This window comes from Limanda limanda, chromosome 13, assembly GCF_963576545.1.
Source record: "Limanda limanda chromosome 13, fLimLim1.1, whole genome shotgun sequence".
NCBI lineage: Eukaryota > Metazoa > Chordata > Actinopteri > Pleuronectiformes > Pleuronectidae > Limanda > Limanda limanda.
The window spans coordinates 21,286,350-21,313,461 of record NC_083648.1 but is presented as its reverse complement, the minus strand read 5'-3'; the positions used below and the strand labels follow the sequence as shown (position 1 = coordinate 21,313,461).

The 27,112-nt window shown below is 43.2% G+C and overlaps 1 protein-coding gene across 3 annotated transcripts in view; it reads left to right on the top strand.

Annotated features, from left to right (window-relative positions):
- The first annotated feature begins 2,018 nt into the window (after positions 1-2,018).
- slc6a9 (solute carrier family 6 member 9) overlaps positions 2,019-27,112 on the top strand; it is a 61,456-nt gene continuing 36,362 nt past the window's right edge. The window contains exons 1-2 of one of the 3 annotated variants that reach the window (XM_061084045.1): positions 2,019-2,163; positions 3,403-3,692. In XM_061084045.1, coding sequence (XP_060940028.1) covers positions 3,663-3,692 — 30 coding nt within the window. In that variant the 5' untranslated portion in view covers positions 2,019-2,163; positions 3,403-3,662. Of the gene's footprint in view, positions 2,164-3,397; positions 3,693-18,951; positions 19,053-27,112 lie in introns of those variants that run through there. The other 2 variants (XM_061084044.1, XM_061084043.1) reach the window with 2 other exon arrangements.

The following is a 27,112-nucleotide window of genomic DNA, read 5'->3' as shown; positions in this document are numbered from 1 at the left end:
CCAGAGTCAGTGCAACAGCGATCGGGGGATGAAGCCACCTAAGAGTTCCCCTTAATACGTACTCTCGACCAATCAGGCGTCAGTTCACACAGTTTTGATAGCATTAAATAACTAATTAACACCAAACTTACCAGGAAAGGAACACGTTAACATACACCAGTGTGATGAGAACTACCTTAAAATGAAAGAGACCATCAATCCAGTAAAATGGAGGAGGTTGGATTTATGACCTATACTGCAGCCAGGCACCTGAGGGCGATGGTGCTTTGGCTTCACTTTTGGAAGGCAGTCATGTTGTCCCTCTTTGTGTACAGTCTATGATCCAGGCCAATTATCAATTGAGAAAAGTGGCCACTTTCACTGTGTTTTAACAGGGTTGAAATGGGTTTGGGATTCACAGCACCCTTATTGGCACCAAATCCTCCTCAACAGACAGTTATCCCTTAATCAGTGTTATTTCTTTAGTTTCTCCTTCCCCTCATGTTAAGAGTGTGGGTGTAATCCTTAAGAGCGCACCATCTTTTCCAAGCTCATATCAATAATGTTAATCGGTCCGCATACTTCCTTCATAAACCAGTCCAGAGCTCTGCCGCTTGCATAATTTCCAGAACCCCCTCCATTATCGTATCACTCCTGTCCTTCAGCAGCTTCAATGGCTCCCTGTCAAATACCGCATTGTTTTTTTAGATTCTGCTCCTCACCTTTAAGGCCAGCCATAATCTCGTTCCTCTATACCTTCCCAACTCCTACACTCTAGGGTCTACTTCTTCCATCCACCTCACTGTACCACCTGCCCGCTTGACCGACGTGGGATCAAGAGCCTTCAGCCGCTCTGCTCCCCACCTCTGGAACTCCCTCCCACCAGACATCCACAACATCGAGACTCTCTCTCCATTTGACCAACCTACATAATGTTTTATTCAGTGTATCGATCTTTTTGATACATTGTTGTTTTTTTGTTCTGTTTTTATCTTTGCCTTGTAAGGTGACCTAAAGGGCTTTGAAAGGTGCAGAAAAATACAATGTATCATTATTATCAACTGAGATAATACAACTTGAATGCTCTGCTTCATTATCTTGAAGCACAGTATTCAAATCCACACAGTGAGGTGAGGACCTTCGTAATTTGTGTAATCCAGTTGCCCTAATATTAGGTCTGGGGCCAGTATCAGAGAATTGTATTTGCTCTACATGGAGTGGGAGCAGTGAGGGGGTTAACTGGGCCCCAGTCGTTCACTTTTACCCCAGTACTGTGTTGTAGGTTGCTCTGGCAATGGGTAGCACAAACACAGTGGCGGGATTTTGATGAAAATCCAGGCTTTGTAAGCACATTTTGTTCTGCCCCTCATGCTTCCCCTCATCCTCGGCTGATTGCTGTGGGGTCAGGACATGTGTGTGTGTACGTGTTCTCCATCTGTGGCCCTCTCTCTTTTATACTGAGGAAAAGGAGAACGCTTTGAAAATTTCAAAAGCGCAGCACCGTCACCCATGCCTGAACGAGCCACAGCAGCAACCTGCAAAGCTGATTCACCTCCTGAGCCTGTCTTTTTGAGCACACTGCTGTATATAAAATTGTTAGTTTTTGGTGTTCAATTATGGCTGAAAACTATACACTTTATTTTTGTCTTAATTTAACAATTAATCATTTGATTTATCGTATCAAGAAAACTCAAAATCAAACAAAATATGTTTACGAAAGGAAACTGGCATTTCAGAAGCTGAGACTTGTGAAAACATTTCACTCTGATCAAACTGGTCTCCAAATACTGATAAGCAAACCATTTGGCCCTAGTCTTTTCCTTTGAGTTATGCAAACAAGAGCCCTCCAAAGTCTGGATCACTTTTTATCATTAACTTTATAAGACCTCTACCTGGAAGTTGATAGTTGAGGTCCGGGAAGAATCCTTTTTTCGAGCCAACACATGGTGAGTTTGATCTAACCTCTCACTGCCACTCCTCCTGGGGTTGTCCAATAGGCTTAGCTCACATCTTGCCTTGTGTACTTACATTAGAGTCAACCAGTGGGATGGAGCAAGTGCACTGGGACTTGATTATTGACTCCACTCTTCACACCAGTTAGGTTGTCACTGCTGAGCTGGTCCGGACGTAGATGTTGGTTTTTACCTTCCCACTTTTCTCTTTTCTTCAAACATATCGTGGATGGTAAGGTTCAGTTTTGAACTGGCTTTATTTTTAATTGTCATATTTTTGTTATTGTACAGCATGCTGTGTAGGATGGACATCCAAGGTGCAATTCTATGTCCCTGTAGACTCCTGTACATATGAGAGAGGGGGGAGTGTGTGCATGCGTGTGTGTGTTTGTGCGTAACTTTGAATGGTGGCTATATTAGGCCACTTTCTCCCTCCTTTCGCTGAGAGGCTTTTAGTGCACTGTCTAGGATTTTCATTCAGCGAGGCAGTGAGGGAGTCCGATGGAGGGAGACGCAGATTTGACTCACACTTACAGGACTGTGATATGCAAACTTTTTAGGTCACATCAAATGAATCAGTAACTCTTTTGATGATTGATTCATTTGTTGTACATCAAACCTCGTCTTGTTCCCGCAGTGCCAGTGTTTTGCTTTTTTTACATCACTGCACATTTTGTTTTCACTATTTTTAAGGTTTTGTAAGCCATACGAGTAATAATTTAATTAAGAATATAATGTGCAAAGTATTGGTTACTAGAAATGCGTCATTAGCTGTAGCCTTCTCTCATCTTCAGTAATTATTTTGTTAAATTTCATTGCACATTCAATATATTTGAGCGTTATCTCATTTTCTACCCACATGTTAAATATTTACTGGTACCGAACAATAACTCCAGTCCAAGCCTGAATATATGAAGCCAACATGAGCATTTCAGAAACAGAAGCATTTTCTGCCAGTGTCTTCTAAATCCAGGCTGAGTGCTCTTTTCCCAGTTTGGCTTTCACACAGCAGTAGTCAATGGGCAGTCTAAACGTTCCCCTAACAGTTAATCTCTCTGCACAAAAGGGCACTTTGTTATGGCAGCTGCTTTGCCGCAAAATGCAAATCTGTTACTACATGTTTTTTCAAAAAACATTCCCTGCATCTTTTTGCTTTCAGGCTCCTTTTTCAAGTTTTTATCTGCAGCTCATAGTTTTATTGAACACACACACACACACACAGACACAAACACACACACACATACACACAACTTGCTGATTTGGTATTATTATTTTTTACCTCAAAAGCAGGTCAAGTACAAAGACCGGAGGAATTGTTTTGAATGTGGCCAAGGGGACGAGTAACTAAAAAGTGCTGCCTTGTCCCCCCCTTCTCCCCCCCACCCTCTTCCCCCCACTCCTTCCTACCCCCCCACTCCTCTCCTCCCTCCACCCCTCTCTCCGCCTGTCACATGTCCTTTTCACAGCATAGAAAAGTTTCTGGATTAGGGCAGAATTAACACAAAGCGCCGACGCCACTCCAGCGACACTCGGCGAAACAACGCAGAAGAGGCGAGAGGGGGGACCGAGACAGAGGGAGCAACACGACGGGGTGAAGACACTAGAGCGAACCTCAACTACCTCTGCAAACTGTGACAGCGAGAGGGCATCCCAGAGAGAGAGAGGGAGAGAGCGAGAGAGAGAGAGACAGCAGCAGAGAGGCAGGGGTCTTTGCACACACGGTCCTGAAGGATGGAGGAGAAGCAGTTAGCTGGGATCCGGGTGAGTTTTGTTCAGTGAACACACGCACACATGCACACTATTACACTCTTGTGCAAACACCTGTAACACACATACAAGTGAATAAACACAAGGACGATGTTTGCACATCTGAGTCCACTGGGTGGACTCTGCTCACGGGCCAACATCACTCTCTCTCTCACCTTTTCCCCAGTTTGAGCTCAAGAGACCAGGTTGTTTCATCCAACGGGCTTATATTTTCCTCTTTATTGTCCTCTTTTTAAAAGGTTACACATGGCAAACAATCGGAGAAATAACAAGCATTTTGTAGACAGAGCTGACCTCACCACGGCAACACAAGGCATGAATCATCTACTAAACATTGTCCAAAAAGGAACCTACATTTTATTCATGGGAACTTTCCAGCCACACCCTCCAGCGAACTGATTTTTGCAGCTCCACTAATCGCTAACAACATGTTGTCAGTGTTTTTTTGCCGCTGAGGTTAATGATTTTTTTTTTTGACGGAACTGTCCTCATCTGCTGTTCGCCATGTGCCCCGCGTGAATCATCAACTAAACATTGTCCCCAAAAAAGTCACACAAATTGTTTGTCTTTCCTTTTATCCAAAGCAACTTGCCACTCACACTGTCCAATGAGCTGATCTCAGTTAACATGTTTTCTTGGCGGCTGATAAGAAACAGGGCAGAGAGGTAAATGTGTCAGTGTCAGGCCTCCAACTGTTATTGAAGCTTTAAATAGAGGTTTGGCATCATTGGCAGTCAGGTCACTTACCCCACTTCCCCGACCCCTCCACCCCTCTCTCCCCCCTGCTCCCCTTCAGTCCGTCTTGAGACGGTGATAAACACAAACTCCGAGCTCCAACTCTCCTCTGACATTCTGGCACATTTGAAGCTTCACTTTCCTCCCAGATGACATTTTATTCTCCGCTGTGTCCTTTCGAGATGCATATCCGAAATGAAATGCCTAAGCGCCGCCTGAAATTGAGGTGTGTGTGTGTGAGTGATTGGGAGGGGGGTGTTATCAGTCTCGCCCTCTCTCTCCTCTCAACATTTGAATGTGGTTTTCAGAGCTTTTTGCATGTGTGTTTGTGTGCGTTAGAGTTCTGAGCTACGCGACGAGATATGAATTTGAGACTTTGCCTTCTCATCTGCAGATATTTCCCCCTCTTCAAGACCCTCCTCACGACCTGTCTGACCAGTAGGAGGCGATAAAGTTTAAATCAACGATCTGTCAAATACCAAGAACTTTGTGGTCCAATTAATACTGAGCAATTAGACCTAGCAGTGTTAACCAAACGTAGAGAAACCGGTATATAGCCGCCTTTGTTGTTGTTGCTGTTTTTAGAAGTTTTCCAAAAGTTGTAAAAGTTTCCATCGCACTCTCTGGGGCAAGGAGGCAGCTGAACTATCATAGTTCAAGTATCAAGTATTTGAATGTGTTACTCTGTGTATTCACGAGGGTCTTTGTATCTGAAATCACCTTCCCTCACAGAAGAAAGACCTTTTGAGACCAAAAATGTGCAATTTGTTTTTCATAATCGCCAAATAGAAATAGCTCAGTTCGTCCATTAAATTAAAAAAAATGCGTTATCAGTTCATTTCGAATTCTCCATTGACTCGCATGTTTAAAATCTACATAAGGAGGTGTGCTGCACATCATGCCATGTGGCACAAGCCACTGTGATGGTGTGAAATGCAACACCTCTGTTACATTATTAGTTTGAGAAGCTTTCACAGTCCCACTTTATTTTGGCTCAAGGTTTCCCATCAGTAAATAAATAATATGACAGTATTTTCCCTCCATAATTAAATCCTTGATCCAGGTCTGTCCTCTCAATTTGGCAGCAAATACAAAATCATAAAGCTGTTTCATAAGTGACACACAGGCTGTATTTACCTACTGGACGAAAAGCACATTTACATTACACAAACACAATAAGGTCATTGCACTTTACTCTCCGAGGCCACATTTTGACCCGATACTACTTTTGTGCGATTCTTTTGAACAGACACACAAGACTTATCTGTTTGCGGTAAACATGGTACAGAGCTTCAGGGAGATTGGACAACAACAATCACTCACGCACACTTGCACACTGCTCGCCTCTTGTGATTGGTCCCTTTCTAATGGCTGGGCCTGTTGTCCTCAGCAGTGGTAGCAGCGGTGATGTCAGTCACTAAGACATCAACAAAGATGACAGAAAGATTGTTTGTGCGATTTATGAACAGATTCTTCGTCCTCGCATGCACTCCCATCGCAGGCTGCGTCCTTTTCTTCAGCTCTTTTCTACCTATTTCTTTCTCTCCAATCTTTTCACATTCATAAATTAATGACAAATTTATAAAAATGAGTGGAGTGTCTTATAGACCCAGTCTGTCTGGAATCGGTTGTTTACTTGCTTGTTGCAGCTTGTTTTCTTAAACCTCAAAAGTGACCTGTGTCCACCAGATTAGTTAACCACTTTTCGATTTGCACTGATGTTATAATCAAAGGTTTTCATCAAAAGAAAGTACAAACAAACATTTTTTTTTCATACTTTGCATGTCGGCTGTTTTAGAGGTCCCCAACGCAATCCACACAATCTTCAGATCCAAGTGCACGACTTTTAAAAGTCTCTGTAAATCTGCTAGCTTGATATAAAGTGTAAAAGCAACAAAATGAACATGGGGCTTATACTTTGTAGATAAATTGCTAAAGACAGACAGGCCAACGGACATTTCTGGAATTAGTTTGTTGGTCTTTTATTTCTTTTTAATTCCACAAACAATCTCCTTATCCTTACGTTGGCTTTGAGAGTGAAGTTTGCCCTTTCCTGTGTGTGTTTTTCCTCAACATGTTCTTTTGTGAGTCGCTGCCTTTTCTTTACCGCCTGTTTAAATGTATTTATGTTGGCCCAGATGGTTGGTCGGTGGATGGACACGTCACTGTAAATCTCTTGACACACAAGGCGCCCGCTTCCTGCTACCGCTTGGCTCGGCTGGTCGCCTTCTGCCGGGGCCCTTTCACGTCCAAACGTAGTTTCCTCGCTCGTTCGGTGTTCAAAGGGAGCCCCCTTCCCCTCAATCTTCCAGCGTTGTCTTTGACCGCCCTGGAAGCCGCCACTTCCACTGAGCGGATGAGCAGATGGTGCCCTGGCAAGGGCTTTCACCGATAGCCGTCGCTTTGTTCCTGCTCCTTAGTAACTTCTTTTTCCACTTGTTGTCTTAAAAATGTCTGCTCTCTGGATGTATGGCTGTGGGATGTGAGAGGAGGGGGAGGAGTCTGGCCCAGGTTTTGCTCATTTGTCCGCTCAGCGCTGAATTCATGTGTCTGGCTGCGCTGACCACTGGTGCCCCTCCATCACTCTTAAGGCCAAATGGAGAGAGAGGTCACCTCCGACTTGCGCATCATCAAAGTTCGACGCTGGCAGAACGTTTTCATCCACAGTGTTGGACATTGTTGTGGTTATGGAATACTGGTACAGATTTTTGTAAAATAACCAACCACCAATGCACACTGTAGCTCCCCTTCAGGCTAAGGTGACTTAAACACATAGTTCAGTGAAGAATTTGAAATAAAATTTTAGCTGATGCCATTTTATGATAATGTGCCTGGATCAGCTCTGATACTAAAGTATAAATACTTTTTTTGTTGTCATTTGGGCTTCATAGCCATTTTTAGTGTCAGTTACCCACAGGAGTGTGGTTTTTATTGCTGTGATAGCTCCATTTGTACCCCCTGAGTGTGTGTGAGTGTGGGGGGGTGCGCGCGCCTACGTGTGTGGCATCTCCCAAAGGTTGTGTGGCTAATGTGTGCTGTTGGCTGTGAAGTGGAAACTAAATGGAAACACACATACACATACAAACACTGAAACAAAACTGATGTTCTTACACACAAGATACACACATTATAGAATACTATAGAAGAACATGAACATATTACACATCTTCACAGTCCTCACAGATACATAAGTCAGAAACTGTTTGATGCACTAAAGTAGATTCTCTCTCTTTTGCTCCTTTTTGTAAATAATGAAATAATGGATACACAATCTGTTTCGAGACTTAAAGCTGCCAGACTGTGACTTTTACCCTGTAACTGTGATAAAACTGTGCAGGCCAAATAGTGGTCCAGCAGCAGATTTTGGACTCACTCGGGATTTGATGTTTTTTTTGTCGCTCACCCTGTTTGTCATCGCACTCAAAAAGCCTCTCTGTGAGCAATTCTAAATCTTCCTTTTTGTTAATCGCGCCGTTCGAAGCTGTGAGTTGTCATGATTAGAGTGCAGTTATTATTATTACAGGTGAAACTTGACCGTCATTTTATGTCCTCATCTATGAAGCACATAGAGTTGCCAGTCAGCCAGTGCACTTCTAACAGCGGTGCTCAGCAACCGTGTTGACTGCCTCGGGGGCAAGGGGCCAACAAACAGATGTGAACCGAGCGTGAGGGGGAAGAGCCGTGAGGGCAGGGGGGGGGGGGGAGAAGAGTCAGACATGATTTCTGTTCCTGATTTCACCCTTCGACTGACTGGCTGAATGAAAAGGAAAGGGGGGGGGTGGAATACACGCAGCCGTTCGGGCCACAGGCAGTGCCCACCGTCAGTTTAACGGCAGCTACTGTGGCGAACGCATAATCGAGGGACAAGGGCCGCAAATGCCAAACACGTCCACTGCTGGGCACTCTTTAAAAGGTAACCCAACACTAACCACCCCCCCGTGTACGCTCACAAACACACACACATACACATACACAGTACAGAGAGGGGGGGTAAAAAGGAGCCCATTGTGTTTTGAACCTTTTAAGATTTCATTTGGAAAAAGCACTCAGGCTGAAAATTTCGTTTTTCAGATTTTCTTCCTCTCCCCCCTCCCCTCTTTTTCTGCTTTAATGGGTCTCCCTCCCTCCAGCTCCACAAGAAAAAGACAGGCTAGAAAAAGGGGACTTCACACTCTTCCTCCCTTGTCCTCTGAAGTCGGCGAAATTATGGACAGGGCTCTGACATTGTATCCGCACAACGGAGCCCTTAAATCTCCTGCGGTTTCTTTTTAGTATTATTATCATTTTCAAAGGTTTCCAATTGAACTCTTTTCAAAGGCCTTTTCAGAACCATATTTAGGTAATTTGTTGCGCTTGAACCCAACCTGCTCCCTGGCTCTGTATGTGTATGTGAGTGCTGAATGGCAGCTATAAGCCTGGGACGAGGGGAGGTCTGCTTTTCTCAGGGGCCGGCTGGCCTCTCCTGCTCGGTCACACACCGCCCCTGTGTTATTTATCACTTTTCCTCCTCTCTCTGTTGTCTCCTCCTCTTCCAGCCCCTTTCAGACATGAAATCTGCATGTAACAGTGGCTGTTTTCATGCGTTTGATTTGATGATGGCTGTTTAAAAAAAAAAAAATGTCAGGGCTGTTGGAGGAACAGAAACAAAGTGATATTTATCAAGGAAGAGCAGCAGTTGTCTCCTAAGAGATCAAATATTTGGTATGATGATGTTTATCCTCACAGCTGTATTACCAATAAGCACTGGGAGAAGTTTGGATGATGGAATGATTCATGATCAGAGCGATAAGATTTAAACAGAAGAATCAAAACAATGCTGAAAGACTAAAACACCCTTTTCAGACCCTTTTCCTTAAACCATAGAAGATGAATGAAGCGCACACATAGACATTTGAAAACATACAATATTTCACTTAATCATCATATCTATTTTCCACACCAATGCTGTGTTGTATTATACTGAATTAGTTATGTCTAAGTGTACCTAATAAATTAGCAGGTGAGTGTGGATTGATTTGATATGTAACATGGATTTGTTTCATTTCAAGAAAATCCAAGGCAAATATATTTTGCATCAGCCTGGAAAATATTAGAAACAGTTTACAGACTCTATAACAATGTTAGTTTTACATGAGTTTGAGTGTCACTCATACATGGCTGTTTAAAGAAAAAGAAAATACACCACATTCAAATAACAGTAAATGAGACACTGTGTAACTTAATCCTACCATGACAGCAGTGCTTCCTAAATTACTATAGAAAGCTATAAAGACATTTCTCCATTCATAGATAGATTGGTAATTAATTTGAAAGGCACAGTGGCCATTAACAGCTAACCAGAGTTAATTGTATAGGTACATTTTCTTTGAAGTATCATCGGAAAAACGATTCATTATCTTCAGATAACTTTCACTAATATGTCTGTGATATCTTCCAACTTTAGACTTTTGAACAAGTTGCTGGATCCCTGCAGTATTCAGTCTGACTTTGTAACTTGGGTCTTTGCAAGCACGATGCTGACATGGTCTATAGAAGAGCTCGTCTGAAAGGAGCTTTTGCTCTTGAACATCCTGCTCCCACTTCAACCAGTAGAGGAGAAAGTCACACATCACACTCTGGTGTCTGACATGAATGTGACGTTTTGAAAAAAGTTTGACAAACACACAAATATCCTTTTAGTAGCTAGGTAGGATTAGGTCACATGGTCTTTAATCGACAGATGGATGTTGGTCTGGTTTTCATGGAAATGTAGATGTTCATTTTGTCTAAACTCCTGGTCCTGGCTGAAATTTGAGTTTCGAGTTCAAAAAGAAGATGTGCGTTTCAAACGATAATTTACTTTGGCATTATTGCTGAGTATACATCCACTAGAGGGAAGTGCAGAGCGACCTGGCACGATCCTCCACTTCTCCTTCACCACCGTTCAACTCACTTTCAACTCCAGTCCAATCTCCTCCCTGCTTTTCTTCAGTAACTGTTTGTTCCTGTGCCCGGACTCACAGGACTTCCTCATCTACTATGATTGTCTCACTTGAACTTCGGCTAAAGTTCACAATTTCTAGTAGTACTGCTTCATTTTGTCTGTTTTGTTGTCTGTAGGTTTTCAGAAGATGTGCACACATAGCCATAAAAAACGCAGTGTACGGGCGGAATGGATTTGGTAAATGGATTTGTATTTATATAGCGCTTTTCTAGTCTGATGAAGACCACTCAAAGCGCTTTACAGTACAGTTTCACATTCACCCATTCACACACACATTCATACAGTGCATCTACTTGCAGCACTTTGTTATTCTATGGGGGGCTATTGAGGGTTCAGCATCTTGCCCAAGGACACTTCGGCATGCAGATGGTTCAGACCATGGGGATCGAACCACCGACCTTCAGGTTGGAGGACGACCACTCTACCCCTCAGCCACAGCCGCCCACAACAGACAGATATACCTTTTTCTTATGTTGATGCCTCACAAGTAGTTATTCATCATCATTCATGCTGGCACCTTTTCTCAGTGAAAGATGAAGTCATAATTACTGTCTCTCTGTTTTCCGCTCTTTCTCTCTCTCGCCACATTTCAAGCGCAACAGTGACTTCTGCCACGTGAGGCCAACTTCAGTCACATGTTCCCCCACTTTCATCCCCAGCAATGGTCCCATATGTTTGTCAAAATGTGTATGTTGTGTGCTTTTTCCGGCCCGATTTGTTCCCATGCCTTCTCTCCGATGAGCCTCGTTCTCCCCGGGGGTCCGAGCCGAAGCCTCACGCTATTTATACAGACCGAACAGCTGGGGCCCTCCCAGCCAAAGCAGTGAGGGATGAGGGGTCGGGGGGATGGGAAAGCGAAATTATCGTGGAAACTTCAGGTTAAACCAAGCGTTGGAAATGTCTCTCTGTTCTCTCTTTTTTTTCTTCCTCTTCATCATTTGTCTTTCTCCCCTGGGTGTCCAGAGTGGCCAGTTCAGGTCCCGGGCACCTCAGGTCAGACGGACTGCCGGACAAACATCCCTCACTCATTTCAACCTTGTTTCCCCGTCTCCCTTCCATCCTTTTTTCAAATTCCTTCATCGGTCCATGTCTGTTTCTTTTTGTATGCTCTCTGCTGCTGATGTCTTCTTCCTGTTTCGACACTTTCTCTTTTCCCCTCGTCCAATTAACCAACTTGCTGTTTGACTGAATAAGAAAGCACGATTTTCCCTCCTTACTGTGCTACAACACATTTTCTTCCTTTGTCGCTCCGGACAAAGCCGACCTGCTGTTGCAAAACTGAGCTTTTTGTGTCTCTTTCCTTTTTCTTCTGCTATATGGCTGCTGCGGTGCATGTCCCATTGTGAGCCATCAAGGAAGTGAAGTTACATGTATCTCCTCGCTGCTCTTGCCTTCACTTTATTCCATCAGGCCTTCCCTTCACTTCTCTTATCCCTTATCTTCTCTGGACCTCTCTACCTCTCAGCTTTTTCCTCATACGATGCACTCAGGAGGGAAGAGGAAGTCGGGCTTATCGATGCCTCCTTCAGTTTCGAGGCCTCTCTCACAGTTAGACGTCTCATCATAGGCCTGCTGAGCTAACGAGAGGTGAAGCGATATTAACCTAATTGCTGTAAGGGACAGATATATAGATCGAGGGGGATGTGCTGAGCCCAGACACGACATTGTGAGAATAGCCTTTCAGTGTGAGAGCAGGTTGATCTATGGATATTAAAAGACATGAAGTCAGGCTGAGGCAGGCAGCTTTATATATCTGTTAAAGTTTAACAGTTTTTGTGCTCAGTCAAAGCCCAAATCAGTGTCTACATTACGTTTGTAAGTTCTTATAGATTAATAATGCCCTATAGAGACGTTATTTCAGAGTTGTGTGGATGGCCTGAGTGAAAATGATAAATCAAAGGGGTTCCAGCAATGCAACCTTTTTTATAAGCTGATGATTAAGACAACAATAGGTTCCAAGTCCATTCACCTGAAACAGGTTCCACAACATCTTGCCTTCTTCCACATGTTGTGGTTAGTTTGCCTTCATCAGATTTAAGGGACTGAATCTTAAAAAAAAGGAATCAATGACATTACAATACCACTGCAGTTTTCTTTTTTCTCAGAAAAGAAAAGAATACTAATATTAAGTTGAGTTTTGTTTTCTCTGCTTTTTTTTCTCTAGTTAATCCAATAATCACTGATTTGAATGTTTTGGGATTATATTGCTGTTTACTTGACCTTTGCTTTTGAGTTTAATCTTTTTGTCTCGTGTCTATGTTTTCATGCGTGAGGCACTGGTGGCTGCACGTGTATGTATGTATGTGTTCACATCAGAGTGGGCTTAAGTTAAACAATCCAATGATTTGTTTAACTAGTCATATAGTTTGAACTGGTTTGGTAATATCAGGAAAAACATTTTATTTAGTTTGTACTGCATGGGCAGCAATGGAAAAAAAACAGGCCTTAAAGCAGACAAACTAACAGTCCTACTCAGCTTCAGTCTGTAAAAACAACATTGTGCACAAGGTAGTTTTACAATGTTTCACTGAAAATTAATTGTTTTTCATTGGCCTTTTGGATCAGAAACTGTCTCAGCCCATACAAGAAAGGCCTGGGAGAGATATATCTATCACAAGGATGCAGTGATATTTGAATTTAGACAGATAGTGCTTTGAAAAAAAGGGAGAAAAACATGAGTGAGGAGATGAAAAGAAAATAATTCAAAAGAAAGGAGATAATTTTCTTCCTCTGGCTTGTGTCTTTGTGTCTGTGTATTTGCATCTTCCTGTCACTTTTTGTCCTTACTTCCCTCTGCCATCCCTCAAACCTGCTGCATGCTCTGCTGTGTTTGTGGAGTCAGCCACTCCCAAAATACCCCAAACCTCCTCAATGGTCTAACAGACACCAAAACATTATTCTTTGTGCTGTCAGACCTCCAACGTGTATTGTATTGTGAAGTTTACAGTGTGGGCTCTCTACAGCTGTGACGCAGGTAGTGTTTTTCTTATCGGAGTGCAAGATGCATGATGTTAAGTGCAGACGGAAAATGCCTAATCTGTGTTTTAGTTTTCGCTGATTGCTTACCATAGGCTTTATAGAAAGATGGACAATGCGTCTCCACTTCTTTCCACTTTCCAGAAATGAAGCCCAAATATCCTTGGTATGAATTTTACCATTTTGCACCGAAGACGTCATTTGGAGCCAGAGTCTGTGCTGTAGTGATTTGGGGAGGGTAAAACACAGTATTCAGATAATACGCATGCTCAACCAATCACAAATCAATCTCAGCTGTCTATCATCATGTTTGACCAAACTTTTATACCATCAAATTTCAACTAAACTTCACTGGTAAAATGAAAAACGACTTTTAGAACAATCTTTGGGAAAACAATTTAGATGTGTATTTTGACTTTGTAGTTTGGGCCATTTCTTATCCACTAGCATAGAGGAAGCAGGGTTCATGATCTATACTGCAGCCAGCCACAAGGGGCAGTCAAGACACTTTGGCTCCACTTCTGGGGAGCTGTAATGTCGTCCATCATTATATACAGTCTATGTTGCTTAAATGAAACACCTAAATGTAGTGCATTTGAAACGGAGCTAGACAAATTTACGTTACATAATGTCAATATAAAATAAAGATTGTCCTCACATCAAGATAAGGACTTATTCACTAGTATTCGACCAATGCATCAATTTTGAATATCGCAGGGCTAGAGTATAGGTGGGTGGCAGATATTGTGTCATTGTGTTTGCTTGAATCTGACTGTAATGTGTTATCATCTTTTTCACTTTAACCAGAGCTACATAAAAACAGGCTCTGGCATCAGTTGCCATGTCGCTGTCAGTGTTGATGTTATTGATGATATAGTTACACTTTCAAAGAATGTGTATAAAGTTTAAATGTGGCCCAAATCACTTGTATTGAATTGAACAGCTGTTAACAGCGTCGTTAAACCAACATGTCAGAACTCAGAATGCAAACGTTCAACATTTGTGTTCAAAGTTTCTCATCTCACCTTATCTGCCCCCTCGTCGGGGGTGTGTGGCTGAAACCTTGTGTCTCCCACATGCCGCAGGAAGATTTTTATTACCTGCTCGATTTAAACATCTAGTTAATAGGACGAGTGAGGAAATGTGAGACTTAAGCTGCATTAATCTTCAAATTACAGCGTATTTGTTCCGGCCATCAGTGGGGATATTGGTTTGTCAGAGTGCAAGCTTAAAATGAAATTGGAAAAGGAAGCGCTTTTTTTCCCCCTCTCCGTCTTTTATCTCTCACTTTTCGTTTGAACGTGGGTGAAAGTCATCATGTGTTGTTTCTTATGTATGTCCAGCGACGGAATCTGAGATCTGCATGTGTTTGGCCTCAGGCTCACATGTAATGGATGTTGGCGTGTGTTTGTAAATGAACAGAAAAGCCGTGAGGAGAGAGGAGATCTGTAACCTCACATAAGGGTAGTAGAGAGTTGGCACCTGTTTGTTTAGTAAGTTGTGCCAAAAGACCACTATCAGATTTAGTTCTTGTAACTTTTTTTTTTTTAAAGCACACTTCTTATCATAAACAACACAGGCTCAGTGTGAAAGGAGCTGTGATGGCATAGATGTGTTCTTTGTTAATCCAGAAGCGGTTGTTCTTATTAGCTGTAAACCCAGACTGAACAAATCCAGCCAGTCCCCGAGGCCTGTTAAGAAGAAAGCCTTCAGAAACATAAATGCATAATTCATTTGAGACCCTCGGGAACTTTAAGGACCACCCGGACAGTGCAAAGACGTACTGGCATGCAAGTGTTGGTGGAGGTGCTCTCAGGAACCGTTCAGGCTTTTGGAATCAGGAACATCTTCAGGCTTCTGTCCTGTTGAATATTCAGTAAACATCCTCAGAGTGCACATTGATAGTCTCTCTCCCAGGCTAAGTGCCTACACAAAGAATCAAGTGAGATTTTAACAAGTTGGTGTTATTATCCGCAGCAGCATCTGTGCTTCTCTAATTAGAGCTAAATGACCTCACATAATAGAGCAATTAGGTAACGATAGGAAATCCGTCCTCCCTCCGCAAACAGCCTGCTGCAAGACCCAACAAGCTTTTAAAACATATTTAATGTCCCCATCCATACTGAGAGTGTGTGTCTGTGTGTGGCACTTATTAAACCCCCTAGAAGACCCATCTGAGGCAGAGTTGGTAAGAGGTGGCTGGATCCCTGTGAAGGAACTAATGATCTACCATAGTTTATTTCTCTAGCACAAACACACACACACACTCACACACAGTTGTGACGCTTGTGTATTGTTCTACTCTTTGTTGCAACTCTAAAATAGATGATCTCTTGTTGCACATTGTAATTTGTAGGTGTATGACAATTTGTCGTCACAAAGAAGCCACAGCAAGAACTCCCTTCACCACCCGCTGACTGCAATGACCTGTAAGCATGTGTTTAACTCTGAAAACACTCACGCAGGGCACCTCGTGCTATTCCAAAAAGAAGCATTTCTTAAAAATTGTTGTTGGTTTTGTGTTACTGTTGAACAGAAGGTCTCAACCTGCAGTAAGTGGGTCCCTGCAGAAGAGGACTCACAAATAGTGTGCGCTACATGTGTTGTGTTTAGCTGGAAGTGTACCATCTGGTGCAAAGATTCATAGTGCACCCATATTGAAAACCCTTTTCACACCTTTTAGTAAGGAATATTATCAGTGGGCAAATTGAGCATCCTGCTATAGCTGCTGTGGGCGAAACGTGCCACCTCAGCACCAGGGTATTGGGTCGTACACCCAGTCCCACCCCATAAAACAGAAGGGAACTGGAAGGTTTTCATTGTCCTATAAACTAGGCTATTTCCTTACCATTACAGCAGAAGTCAAAATGTTAACATGTTTCATTTTTTTTTTGCTAGAGAACAGTTGTAGTGAGTGAAATGGCTTCGCTAGATCACAAAATGTGTTTTTGTAAACGAGAGGATTTCCGAGCCTTTTTTTCCCGTTTTAATCTTCCATGATTTTGTCTTCACAATCAGCGCCATAAGTTTGTGGGAGATGAGCTCAGGCTGAGCTGACCAATCACATTTCTTAACATGGTAACTGATTATTTGCCATAGTGCTGATGTGTTGCTAGATTTCCGAGTAACAAACCTGATTGAGAGAAAATTAGCCGAGCCCAACCTGAGAGGAATTCTGTTTTTTATGTATGAACATAATCCTGGCCCGATATCTTCCCCACATGCAGGAGCTTGCAGCTTAAAATTAAGACAAAGATAGCCCAGGTAACATGACCGAAACCGACCCAAACCCAAATATCTTCTCAATTTATTTCTCAAAACTCTGCCCAAGTTGTCTTTGGAACATGATGAGCTCAGGTCAGGTCAAGTCATGTATCAGCTACAGCCTACAGTATAGCTACAGAGGCCACATGTAGATTCAGTTAAATCCAGTGTTGAGGAAGATACTTTTAAATTGTATCTGGTGACAAAAGAAGCTCATTTTACAACAATGCTAAACTTCTAGGTTATAAAAAGTAGCAAACTTCACGATACTACTAGAAAACTAGCCAAACCTATACTGTAAAGTAATTCAATCAATAACTGTTGGGCTGTTGTGATTGTTGGGCCCCGTGACTGTTGGGCCCCACCCGGTGCAGGAGTTTGACAGAATGGAGCAGAGTAGTGTATAGTCGAGCTACGATGCTATTTAGTTGGAAAAAATGCTATTTAATGCGAGTAAATGTTGCATCATTTTAAAACTACCCTTTAGGCTGCAAGGCAATGCAGTTAAAATAGTAGCATAGCTGCATGTAGCGTGACTACTCCCTGGTATTGTAACTAATACTAGGTAACTAAACAAACATCTTCCCAAATATCATCCTGATAAATGAGCTCATGTAATATCCTAAGGGTAATCAACGGCTCTACAGAAGGAATAATAAGTAGCTGCCTATGTGCAATAGTTCCCCTTCAACAATAATCTGTCTGTTCTCAATGTGTAAATGCAGGACTATTTGCTGAGAGCACTTGTTTTCATTGCCCTCACTACTTCCTATGAGCACCCTGAATAGGGCGGATATATGGTAATGATTCTTTTATTGGATCCCCTGTGAGATTCTAACCCTCTGAATTGATAGACAAATGAATGGCATCCTGTCTGCGTTGATCATCTTGTGTTAAACATAACTGGAGGGCCTCCACTCAAGCGGCAGCGGCCATTGTCCCCCGGCTATCAAACACCCATTAGGCCCGGCGCCAATTGCCTGTCCACGTTTGACACGTCTCATGAGAAGGTGACGCTGAGTGACACGCTGAAAGACGGTGCCTTGTTCCCGCCGCATGAGTGATGTTTTTTATTGATCTTGCCATCGCGCCCCTGTCGTGGACGCACTACCTTTTCCTCATTGTGTGTTCACTTCCTCGCTTTCTCCTCGGGCTCTTTGTCGTGGACGACCATTAGCCATATGGCGGTAAACAGGGACGACAATGCACGCAACAAAACAGGGGCTCGGGAGGGAAGCGCTTGAATTTGAAAGGGCGTAACTCTGTGAACATGTCGTGGAAGGAGGCGGGTTCTGGCTCGGTCGGCCTCTCTTGTGTGACATGGCAAGGGGGTTTGGGTTTTGGGCGGGGGGGTGGAGGGGGAGGAGGGCATTGGCAATGTCAGGATGTAGAGACGGACGAGGATTTGGAAGAGTCAAGTGCCACTGAAAGGGAAGTTGTTGGTGGTCTGCAGAGTTGCGGCAGCTGCCTCCTGACAACAAACGGAAGAGAGAGACAGAGAGGTGTGGAGGGGGGGATGAGGAGGGAGGGAGGGAGGGGGGGGGTCGTACAGGCCAGTCCAGTGGAAGGCGTGCGGGCTCCTCACTTGTGGGCTCCTCACTCTTTTTTGTCCCCTCACTTTAATCTGTTGGGAGAAAGAGTGAGAGAGAGAGAGAGAGAGCTTGGCTGGAGCCCACGGGTGCACCAGACCTCCCCCCATTTTACTCGGGCCAGCTAAAGTAAAAGTTCAACACCCGTCCCCCCCCGCCACCACCATCGGTCCTCCTCTCTCTCTGCCTGCTCGCTCTGTATTCAGCCTAGGTGCTGGAGTGACAACGAGCCATTCATTGTGGAGGTAGAGGGAAAAGACTGTGGATCTTTCCTGTGTCTTTTTTTGGGGAGACGGTGGGAGCTGGGGAGAAAAGTGGGGAGGCGGACGACAGAGGAGGAAGGAGGAGGAATGGGTGCATATTCCTGAAATTCGACAGAAAAAAGGGGGCAAATAAGAGAAAGTAAAAGAGTGAGAGGAGAGAAAGAGGGAGGGGTGAGTAAAAAAAGTCAGGGCGCAAAGGAGGGAGGGAGGGATGGAGGGGAGGCAGAGCTGGAATCGCAGAAGGATGGGAGGGGGAGAGAGAGAGAGAGAGAGAGAGTGGGCTACCATGCCGAATGAGCGAGAGGCGGAGAGGAAGCAGAACTCCATCAGATGAAATGAGGTGAAAGTAATTCAGGCATTAATCAAGCCAGGGCAAAAGGGAGGGTAGACTGTGTTTTCTCCCCCCCCCCCCTCTTTCGCTTCGGGAACTGAAAGGCAAGGTGTGAATGAAGGAGCCCACAGTGGCCAGCAGAGAAGCACCACTGGGTCACAGCGTCAAATCATGTCTGAGTCCAACACCATTGCTGCTTCCACAGCAGACCAGGTCAGTTCAAGCTGTCATGTTGTTTTTTTTCCTGTTTTTGTTTGTTGCATTTTCTTGTTCACTTGTGTCCGAGGCCAGCGTGCTTGCTTGTGCCTCCCACCGGCTCCAGGAATGGGATCTTGCTTAGAGGACTAAGAAGACAAAAAAAACGAGCTGTGCCCCAAGTTCCGGTCCGATGTATATCATCTTTAGATCCGAATTCGGAAGTAGTTAGAGGGAGTTTCTAAGAGCAACTGGGTGAGTGTGTGTGTGTTTTCTTGGACTATCAAAGCAACGATTGTTGTGCCCGGAGCTGCCTGGACAACGGTACAGGGTCCTGAAAGAATTGAATTCATCAAGACGAGGCTATTGTCTACGCCGCCTTATTTTTCAGTGATCATTCAAGGGGGTCTGTGACGACTCAATACCCCCCGCACCACGTGAGGAGGGGGACGCAGCTCTTTAAAAACCTGACCACGTGTGGCCGGCCCTGAAAAGTTTTTATAAGTAATTGCAGTGGGAAGTCCGGGACAGGCCACTGTGAGAGATGGGGTGGGTAAGGAAGTGGGCTGGTCCGCCGTGTGTGTGAAAGAGAGTGACAGAGGAGAAAAGCGGTAGTGTCCAGAAAAGGCAGATATTTATGCCCCCCCATCCCCTCTCCTTCCAGCCCGACCCCCCCCCTTCCCTCCCCTCCACAAGCTGCTTTAATCTCACACTTTGGCAAATACATCCTTGGCTCGGCTTTCATTGTTTTACTGTCAAATTACTTTGAGACAATTAAATCATAGAATTTGTTTAAGATAAGATTTTACAGCTATTTTCATTATAGCAGCTGAAGTGTGTGTGTGTGTTACTGCGTGTGTGTGTGTGTTTGTGTGTGTGTGTGTGTACGTGCGTGTGCATCCGACCTTGCTGCCGGCTTATGTTGTTAGCCAAGTCCTTGTCTCCTGTTTCTGATTGCTACTGTTGAGGCTGAGTCAGCTTGCTATAGTTCTTTTGGCAAATGCACAAACACGCACACACATTCGCACATCTGCAAGCATATGCACAAACTTTTGAGTTTTTGTTTCACAAATGAAATGCACATGCCGCAACAACACCTGCTCAGATTGCTGACATAGAATTCGATTAACAGAATTCCGTTGGAGAAGTGTGTGTGTGTGTGTGTGTGTGTGTGAGCGAGCAAACACTTCCCATGCTAATCCTCTCATTCTGGATGTTTTAGGTTTGTGACAGTAAAACATTTCTCCCAAAACCTTGACTGACAGGACTAAGCATCTTAACAGGTTAACATCATTTCAAACTGATGTCATTCAGTGTCTTTCCTGCCAAGAAACATTGTAATATCTTCATGATGGGATGTTATTTATATGTAGTCTCAAGGGCCGGCAAACACAATGTAACAAAAACATATTAAGTTAATTGTTAATCCTTGTGCCAGGCGTGCTATTGTCAATAATTGTTGACTTAGAGATTTAAACACAAGACAATCTATGCCTTGAATTTGCAGTTTTGCCGTTGATCATTGCTTGTTTTATCGCAGTTTTTCCTCAGTGGTAATTTGGTGGTAATCAGGAGGTTCAGCAGAAATCCCTGTAGGTTGGTACAGTTCCAGGCTGATTACTGTGGCTTGACTCAGGTGCAGACTGAGCTGATAACGTTCAGCGCTCGCAAGCTCTCCTCATTCCAACACACACACACACACAAACACACACGCGCACACAAATCTTGTATTTCAATTTTTGCAAGGACACTTATTGACAACATGCATTCCCTATTCACTTACTCAAACTGTCACCAGTAGGTGATTTGTCGAGAAATAAGGGCGATGCTGCTCACTTTAAACCAAATTGACTAAAAAACCATCACCCTTAAACAACCTGTCAACTCTGCCATCCCCCCCTCAGTCAGCCCCTCATTTTGCAGAGTGCTGCATGTGCAGTTTTTTATGCAGGTGAGCGTGATAAAGTCAACGCTGCATTCTAAATCATGGGATTCACAGTATATATTCGAAAAGAACAGGAAGACAGCTCTCTTTGCCTCACTCCCCCTCTCTGTCGCCTGGCACAGTCAGATTGATCAACAGCAGCACCAGGAAATATCCTACCTGCGTTGGTGGCCATTTGTAAAGATTTTACTGTTTTCAGCAGGAAGGCAGGATTCAGCATAACATTCATAGAAACCCCTTTCACTGTGCGTGAGTCACTCAGCAAGCATACAATTCTCTATTGCAGGGGTGTGGTTCCTCTAGGGGTGCAACGATTAGTCGACGTCGCCGACAAAAATCGATGACAAAAATAGTCGCCGACGAATTTACTCGTCGATGATTCGTTGGTTACGTCATAGCGCGTGTTTCTCGTGCCGTGCAGCTGATCTAAACGGCGTTTTACCGGAGGTGCTGATGGAAGTAGCTGAGGAGTGAGCCATCTCGCTCCCTTCCTATCTCTGAATGTTGCGCATGTGCAATAGCGACAGAACATGGACCAATGGCGGCGTCCACTGCATCGTGTACCACAAAGTCAAAAGTTTGGGAGAACTTCACTCTTAACATCTATGCTTAGCATGGCCCGATAAAAACTACCTGCAATATCTGTACGGCGGACCTGCTCTCCATGGAAGCATGACACGCGCATTTGAGGAGGAGGCACGTGTGACATCGTAACGGAGACGATGCGGACTCGCCTCTGTCAGATGTTATATATAAACATATATACCTCAACCAGGATTCTAGAATCCATTACAAAAATATGGTTTAAACTTTTTGTTAACGAGTTTAAAAGCGTAATGTTATCCTATTGCCTGACAAACTCCTTTTTTTAAATCACAATTATTTAAATTAATTTAAATTAATTATTTTTTTTATTAGCACTTTGCCTGTCCTTGGTTTTATATGGACAAAAACTAGATTTTTCTTTGCTTTTGTGTCAACAGTACACTTATGTGCAGCAAAGTTTATCAAAATATATATTTTTTGAATGAAGTATCGCTCTTTATTGTCTTTATTTTCAGTCATCACATGCCTCGAACAACCTCAAGCTAAATTGAAAAGCTGTTTGCTATATAAGAGCAATTGAGAATTTGTGTCATTCATAATCCAATTAGTCGATTAATCCATTCAATAATCGGTGACTAATCGACTATCAGAATAGTTGTTAGTTGCAGCCCTAGGTTCCTCACACTCACATTGTCGTATTCTTCAGCTACTTTGCATGAGGGCACACACACACACACACACACACACACACACACACACCGAACACACACACACACATACACACACTACAGGGTGTATACGGTCATGAAAAACCTGGAAAGGTCATGGAATTGCAAAATGAACATTTTAAAAACATTTTACAATTCCATCCCAAAAGTTTTGGAGAAGTCATGGAAATTTGTTATATTCATGTTTTCATGTTGTTCATTTATGCTGAGTTTTATATAATTCAGATGCTTTTAAAAGAAATACGCTCAAAATATAAGCAGGCTGGATAATGCACTATGCCAGGGAAGTGTAGATTTAACCATGCTTGGCTACAAATGGAAAAGTACATGCCATGGATTACAACAGACAAAGACCTCAATCAAACTATTGTCTCATTAATTTGTGTCATGTGAGGTATACTGAATGCTTTGAAATTCTCGTTGTTAGCTTAAATTCTAAATTTTGTGAATTTTTCATGTATACACAGAGATTTCACAAAATTGTCATGGAAATTTGGTTTAAAGTTATTGAAGTCATGGAAAAGTCATGGAAATCCATTGGTCAAAATGTGTATGAACCCTGACACTACCATCAGGACCATCCCCCTGGTAAAAACTAACAAATAGCTGCTGCTAAAAGTTAATTCTAACCTGTGCCCTAAAACCCAGTCTTTACCCTCAAATAGCCAGAAACAGTCTCTTAGTTTAAGAAGATCATTTTGTTGTAGACTTTAGAAAGTTTGGTTTATTGCTGAGGGCTGGATGGCAGGAGAATGAGACGGGCAGCAGACCAGGATGGAATTGCCAGGTCAAAGGGAGAACAGGATCCAGGACAGGTGAACCAGGGAGCTGGATGAGGCTCAGCACAGGACTGGCAAACAAGAATGATGCTGCAGGCACAAAGAAACTGAAACGTGCAAAGTTCCAAAAACCAGGCCATGTTCCTTGAGCAAAATGTTGGCTGGAGCATCGTACCACATATATAGCAAAAAGACACACAGCCACACTCCAACACTGAGAGAGGGAAACTGGGGACACACGACACACCAGGGAAATAAGCACACTGTAGAAACAAGGAAAAGAGTGAGAAAGTTTGAAGAAAGGTTTGTCAAAAATAGATTTAAGGCAACACCTAAAATTTTGATTTTCCCCCATTTTCTTTTTATTTACAATTGACCATGTGATTTACTGAAACAGCTGATTAATATAGTTTATTTTCAAGATGGCTTTGAGGTCACAGACAGCTTGACCTCTATTTAAAAGTGAGGAACAATAACTTTTTTTTGTTTAAATTTATAATCATTGGACAATTGATCCACTGGGTAATGGTAGTAATACAGGAGCAATACACTTAAAATACTAACATTTTGATTTGAATAAACCTGAACACGTTGGCGGCCTATAGACTCTTGCTTCTATTAGCACCTCCACATTAGCATTTCCATGATCTGTAACTAATCCACAGATACTTCTTCCTTTTCTTAATTCACCCAATATCATGTCTTGAAAGTAGCTTTCTGAAAGAGAAAGTCCAAGTGCACTCAAAGACCCATTCCCTCATTTCCTCGGGCATTACATGGGTCACGTCTCTCCTCTCAGTGGCAGACCGACCTCTCCATGTTGGGACAATAGTCTGGGGTCATGTGTGATTTCAAGACATGCTTGACTAATTATTGCAGTAATAGGGAGTTCAGATTGGTCTGATAATTGCAAACTGAGCACTGGTGATTGGCTCCGACATCCCCAAAGGAACGATCAGATCAGATCCCCTTTCCATATCCAGACAGCAGCTCTGATTGCTCTGTCACTGCTTTGACTTCTTGTAGTTTGTGGAAATTATACCGGATTTTGTAATTTTCACGCAGATATTTGAGTATTATGAGTTTTCAACTGTTAAATGTTTTTTTAAGAGTCTTCCATCTTAACTGATCACTACTCGTTTAACAACTCAGAGAAAATGAATTGCGTTAACAGACTGACCCAGATTACAGCTTTGTATATAAGCATATTTTCTGGATCACAGGGTGCCGTGCCAAGAAGCTAATGGAGCCTGTTGTGTAGAAAAGTACAAATTCTTCCAGTGCTGTGTGCATGCATTCATCCAGGGTCCCGCTGAGTTTAAACACCTACCTTTTCTTTTTCTGTCTCTTATATGAATGTATGTGGACATATTTATCCTATCAGCCCTGCAGGCTGTCAGTTCAGCGCCTGTTTAGCGGTCTAAATTTTAATTTTTGACAGGGATATTAAATATTACATGTTATCAGGGATGTGTCATGACTTGGAATTGGCTGTCCATGGATGTCATATATATAAGGTTGTGACAGCTGCCAATATGCAGTTCAGAACATTACATTTAGCGTAGGGAGCCAGCAGGGGCCCACACACACACACACACACACTCGCACACAAACTCTGCCCATCTGGGGGCAGGTGTTGCAGTTTATGGAGCGGAAGTGCAAAGTAGCTGTGTTTACTCACTGCACCAAGGCTCAGCAAGCAAGGGAACAGACACATGTGGAAAAGAGAGTCAGGAATAGATGTGCGTGTGTGTGTGTCTGTGTGTGTGTGTGCACGCCCCTTGTCCATCTCCCTGTGGTGGCTCTAACCTTTAGTGTCCCTCTGACTTCACTAAGTCAAGCTTGCGGGCTCACAGCTGCCTTGCAGAAGCACAGAGTCGTACCAAACCGCAAACTGAGCATACACTCGTGGTTGTGTGGAAAGATGATTGCGAAGCTTTGGGGGATAAATTGGAGGAATTAATGGCGGATGATGGCTGACAGGAGGGGTTGATTAGAAGCTGACCAGCAGAGGAGAGGTGGGCAGCTGAAGGGAGGGATGAAGGAGTGGAGGGAAATGTTACTGACCTGCTGGGTACAAAAAGCTGAATGGATATGCAAGCCAAGTGTGAAGAACTGCTGTTTGTAGCTAATATTTTCCCCATTTGAATCCTATATGACCCTTTTGTTATAGATACTGTTAATCCTCAATCTTTCCCCTCATAGAAACAGAGCGTCTCCTGGACAAATTAACATTATTACAGTGTTATGTTGTGATTATATGTTTGGAATGGCAGATGGCTCGAAATACCATGAATGACGCACAATCCTCTACTTTCTGTGGAGTTCAGGTTAGTCAGAGGCACAAATCAAATCAGAGCTGGAGCAAACTGGGAATAGCTTGCCGTTGCTATTGGGATAGTTGCCAAATTAATGCAAAAGTTTACCCACACATACAACTGCATTGTGACCTCTGGGATTGAATGTTTATTTCTGAAATTCCCCTTGTAAATCCCTCCTGCAGACTGCTCTCCATACACTAATCGTTTTTCAATGCAATTTTTGATGTGCCTATGTCAGTGGTGACCCCATCTTTTTAAAGGGAATTCATGAATAAACATAACTTGTTTTCCAATAGATTAATTTGTGTTGGTTAAAAATTTGTCTGGCAAAGCGAAATTTCTTGGTTTGAAAATCTGGCCCAACTGAATTTGTAATTGAATAGCCCTGTTCTATGGCAACAGCTAGCAGTCTGTTAGCTTTGCACATAGTCTGAAATAGGTGGAAAGACTGATTATATCAGGTTTTAGTCATTCATTATCTATACCGCTTATCCAAGGGGTCACTGGGAGCTGGAGACATTGGGCAAGAGGCGAGGTACATATCACCAGCTTATTGCAGGGTCAATACACAGAGACAAACAACTGCTCACACACACATAAACAATTTCGGTGGATTTAGAGTCTCTAGTCACCTTAATCCCCAAACTGCATGTCTTTGTGCTGTGAGAGGAAGCCGGAGAAAACCCATGCTGACAGGAGTACATGTAAACTCCACACAGAATGAGCCCTGGCAAAGCTGGGATTCGAACCGGGAACCTTCTAGCTGTGAGGCTTATCTTCCGAAACGCTCTAGAAACCTGTGTTGTACATCTGTGTGTAGCTAAATGCAAAAAGCTTCTGTACTATATTTTTTTTTAAAAAGAGTTTTGAAAAGTATGTGTGGTTTTAATGAAAGTACATAGATTTAAATGCTAAAAGTATGATCACTATGTGGGGAAAACAAGCTACTGAGAGAAGCTCAAAGCAGCAAAATAACTTAAGTGAAACGAGAAACTGCAGGGTCATTACCTCAGAAAGTGCTTCTCACCATGGGGGCGCTAAGAATGACAGCGATTCAGACAACTGCCGGCAGCCAGACGGGAGAGATGCGTCTGTCTCTGACTGGGGTTAAAGGGTTCAGACCTCAAGGTGGTCCAACACCTTGGTATTGCTCTTTATCACAGTGTCAGCCTGTTACCTAATTTTATCTATTTGAGTAATTTTTTATAAGCAGACACTGGATAGCATTGTTTTCCGCTCAGGCGTCTGTGTTTTTGTCTCATCATGGCCCAATATGGTCCGTCAGTACTTAAGCAGGTGTTTATATGTCTGTTGGTCTGTTGACATATAGCAGGACAACTTACTATGCAGAACAAAACTTGTCAGCTGTGTTGGTGTGTTGTTGGGATCAAAATGAAGTGAGTTCAAAGATGGCCTGGCAGTATCCTGGCTGGGAAAGTCAGCATGTTGACAGGTATCATGGCTGCTGGGATCCTATCGCAAGACGGTGGAGCTTAGCTCGGAACTCAACTCAACCCACAGTCCCTGCTCCTCTCTGGTTATCTGTGATGTTTGTTGTCTTCACTATCTTGCCTGATAAGAACTGGCGGGGATCGATGAAGCAGTCATGACAACAGTGATAAAACCCCACAAATTATAGCTTAGATATATATCCCTTTAACCCCATTGCACAGCGGTCAGTGGGAAAAGCAGCTGCTCTTTCACCCCATACTCCATGGCTATTTAGAGTGTTGACTCAGTGAAACTGAGGCTACCCCCA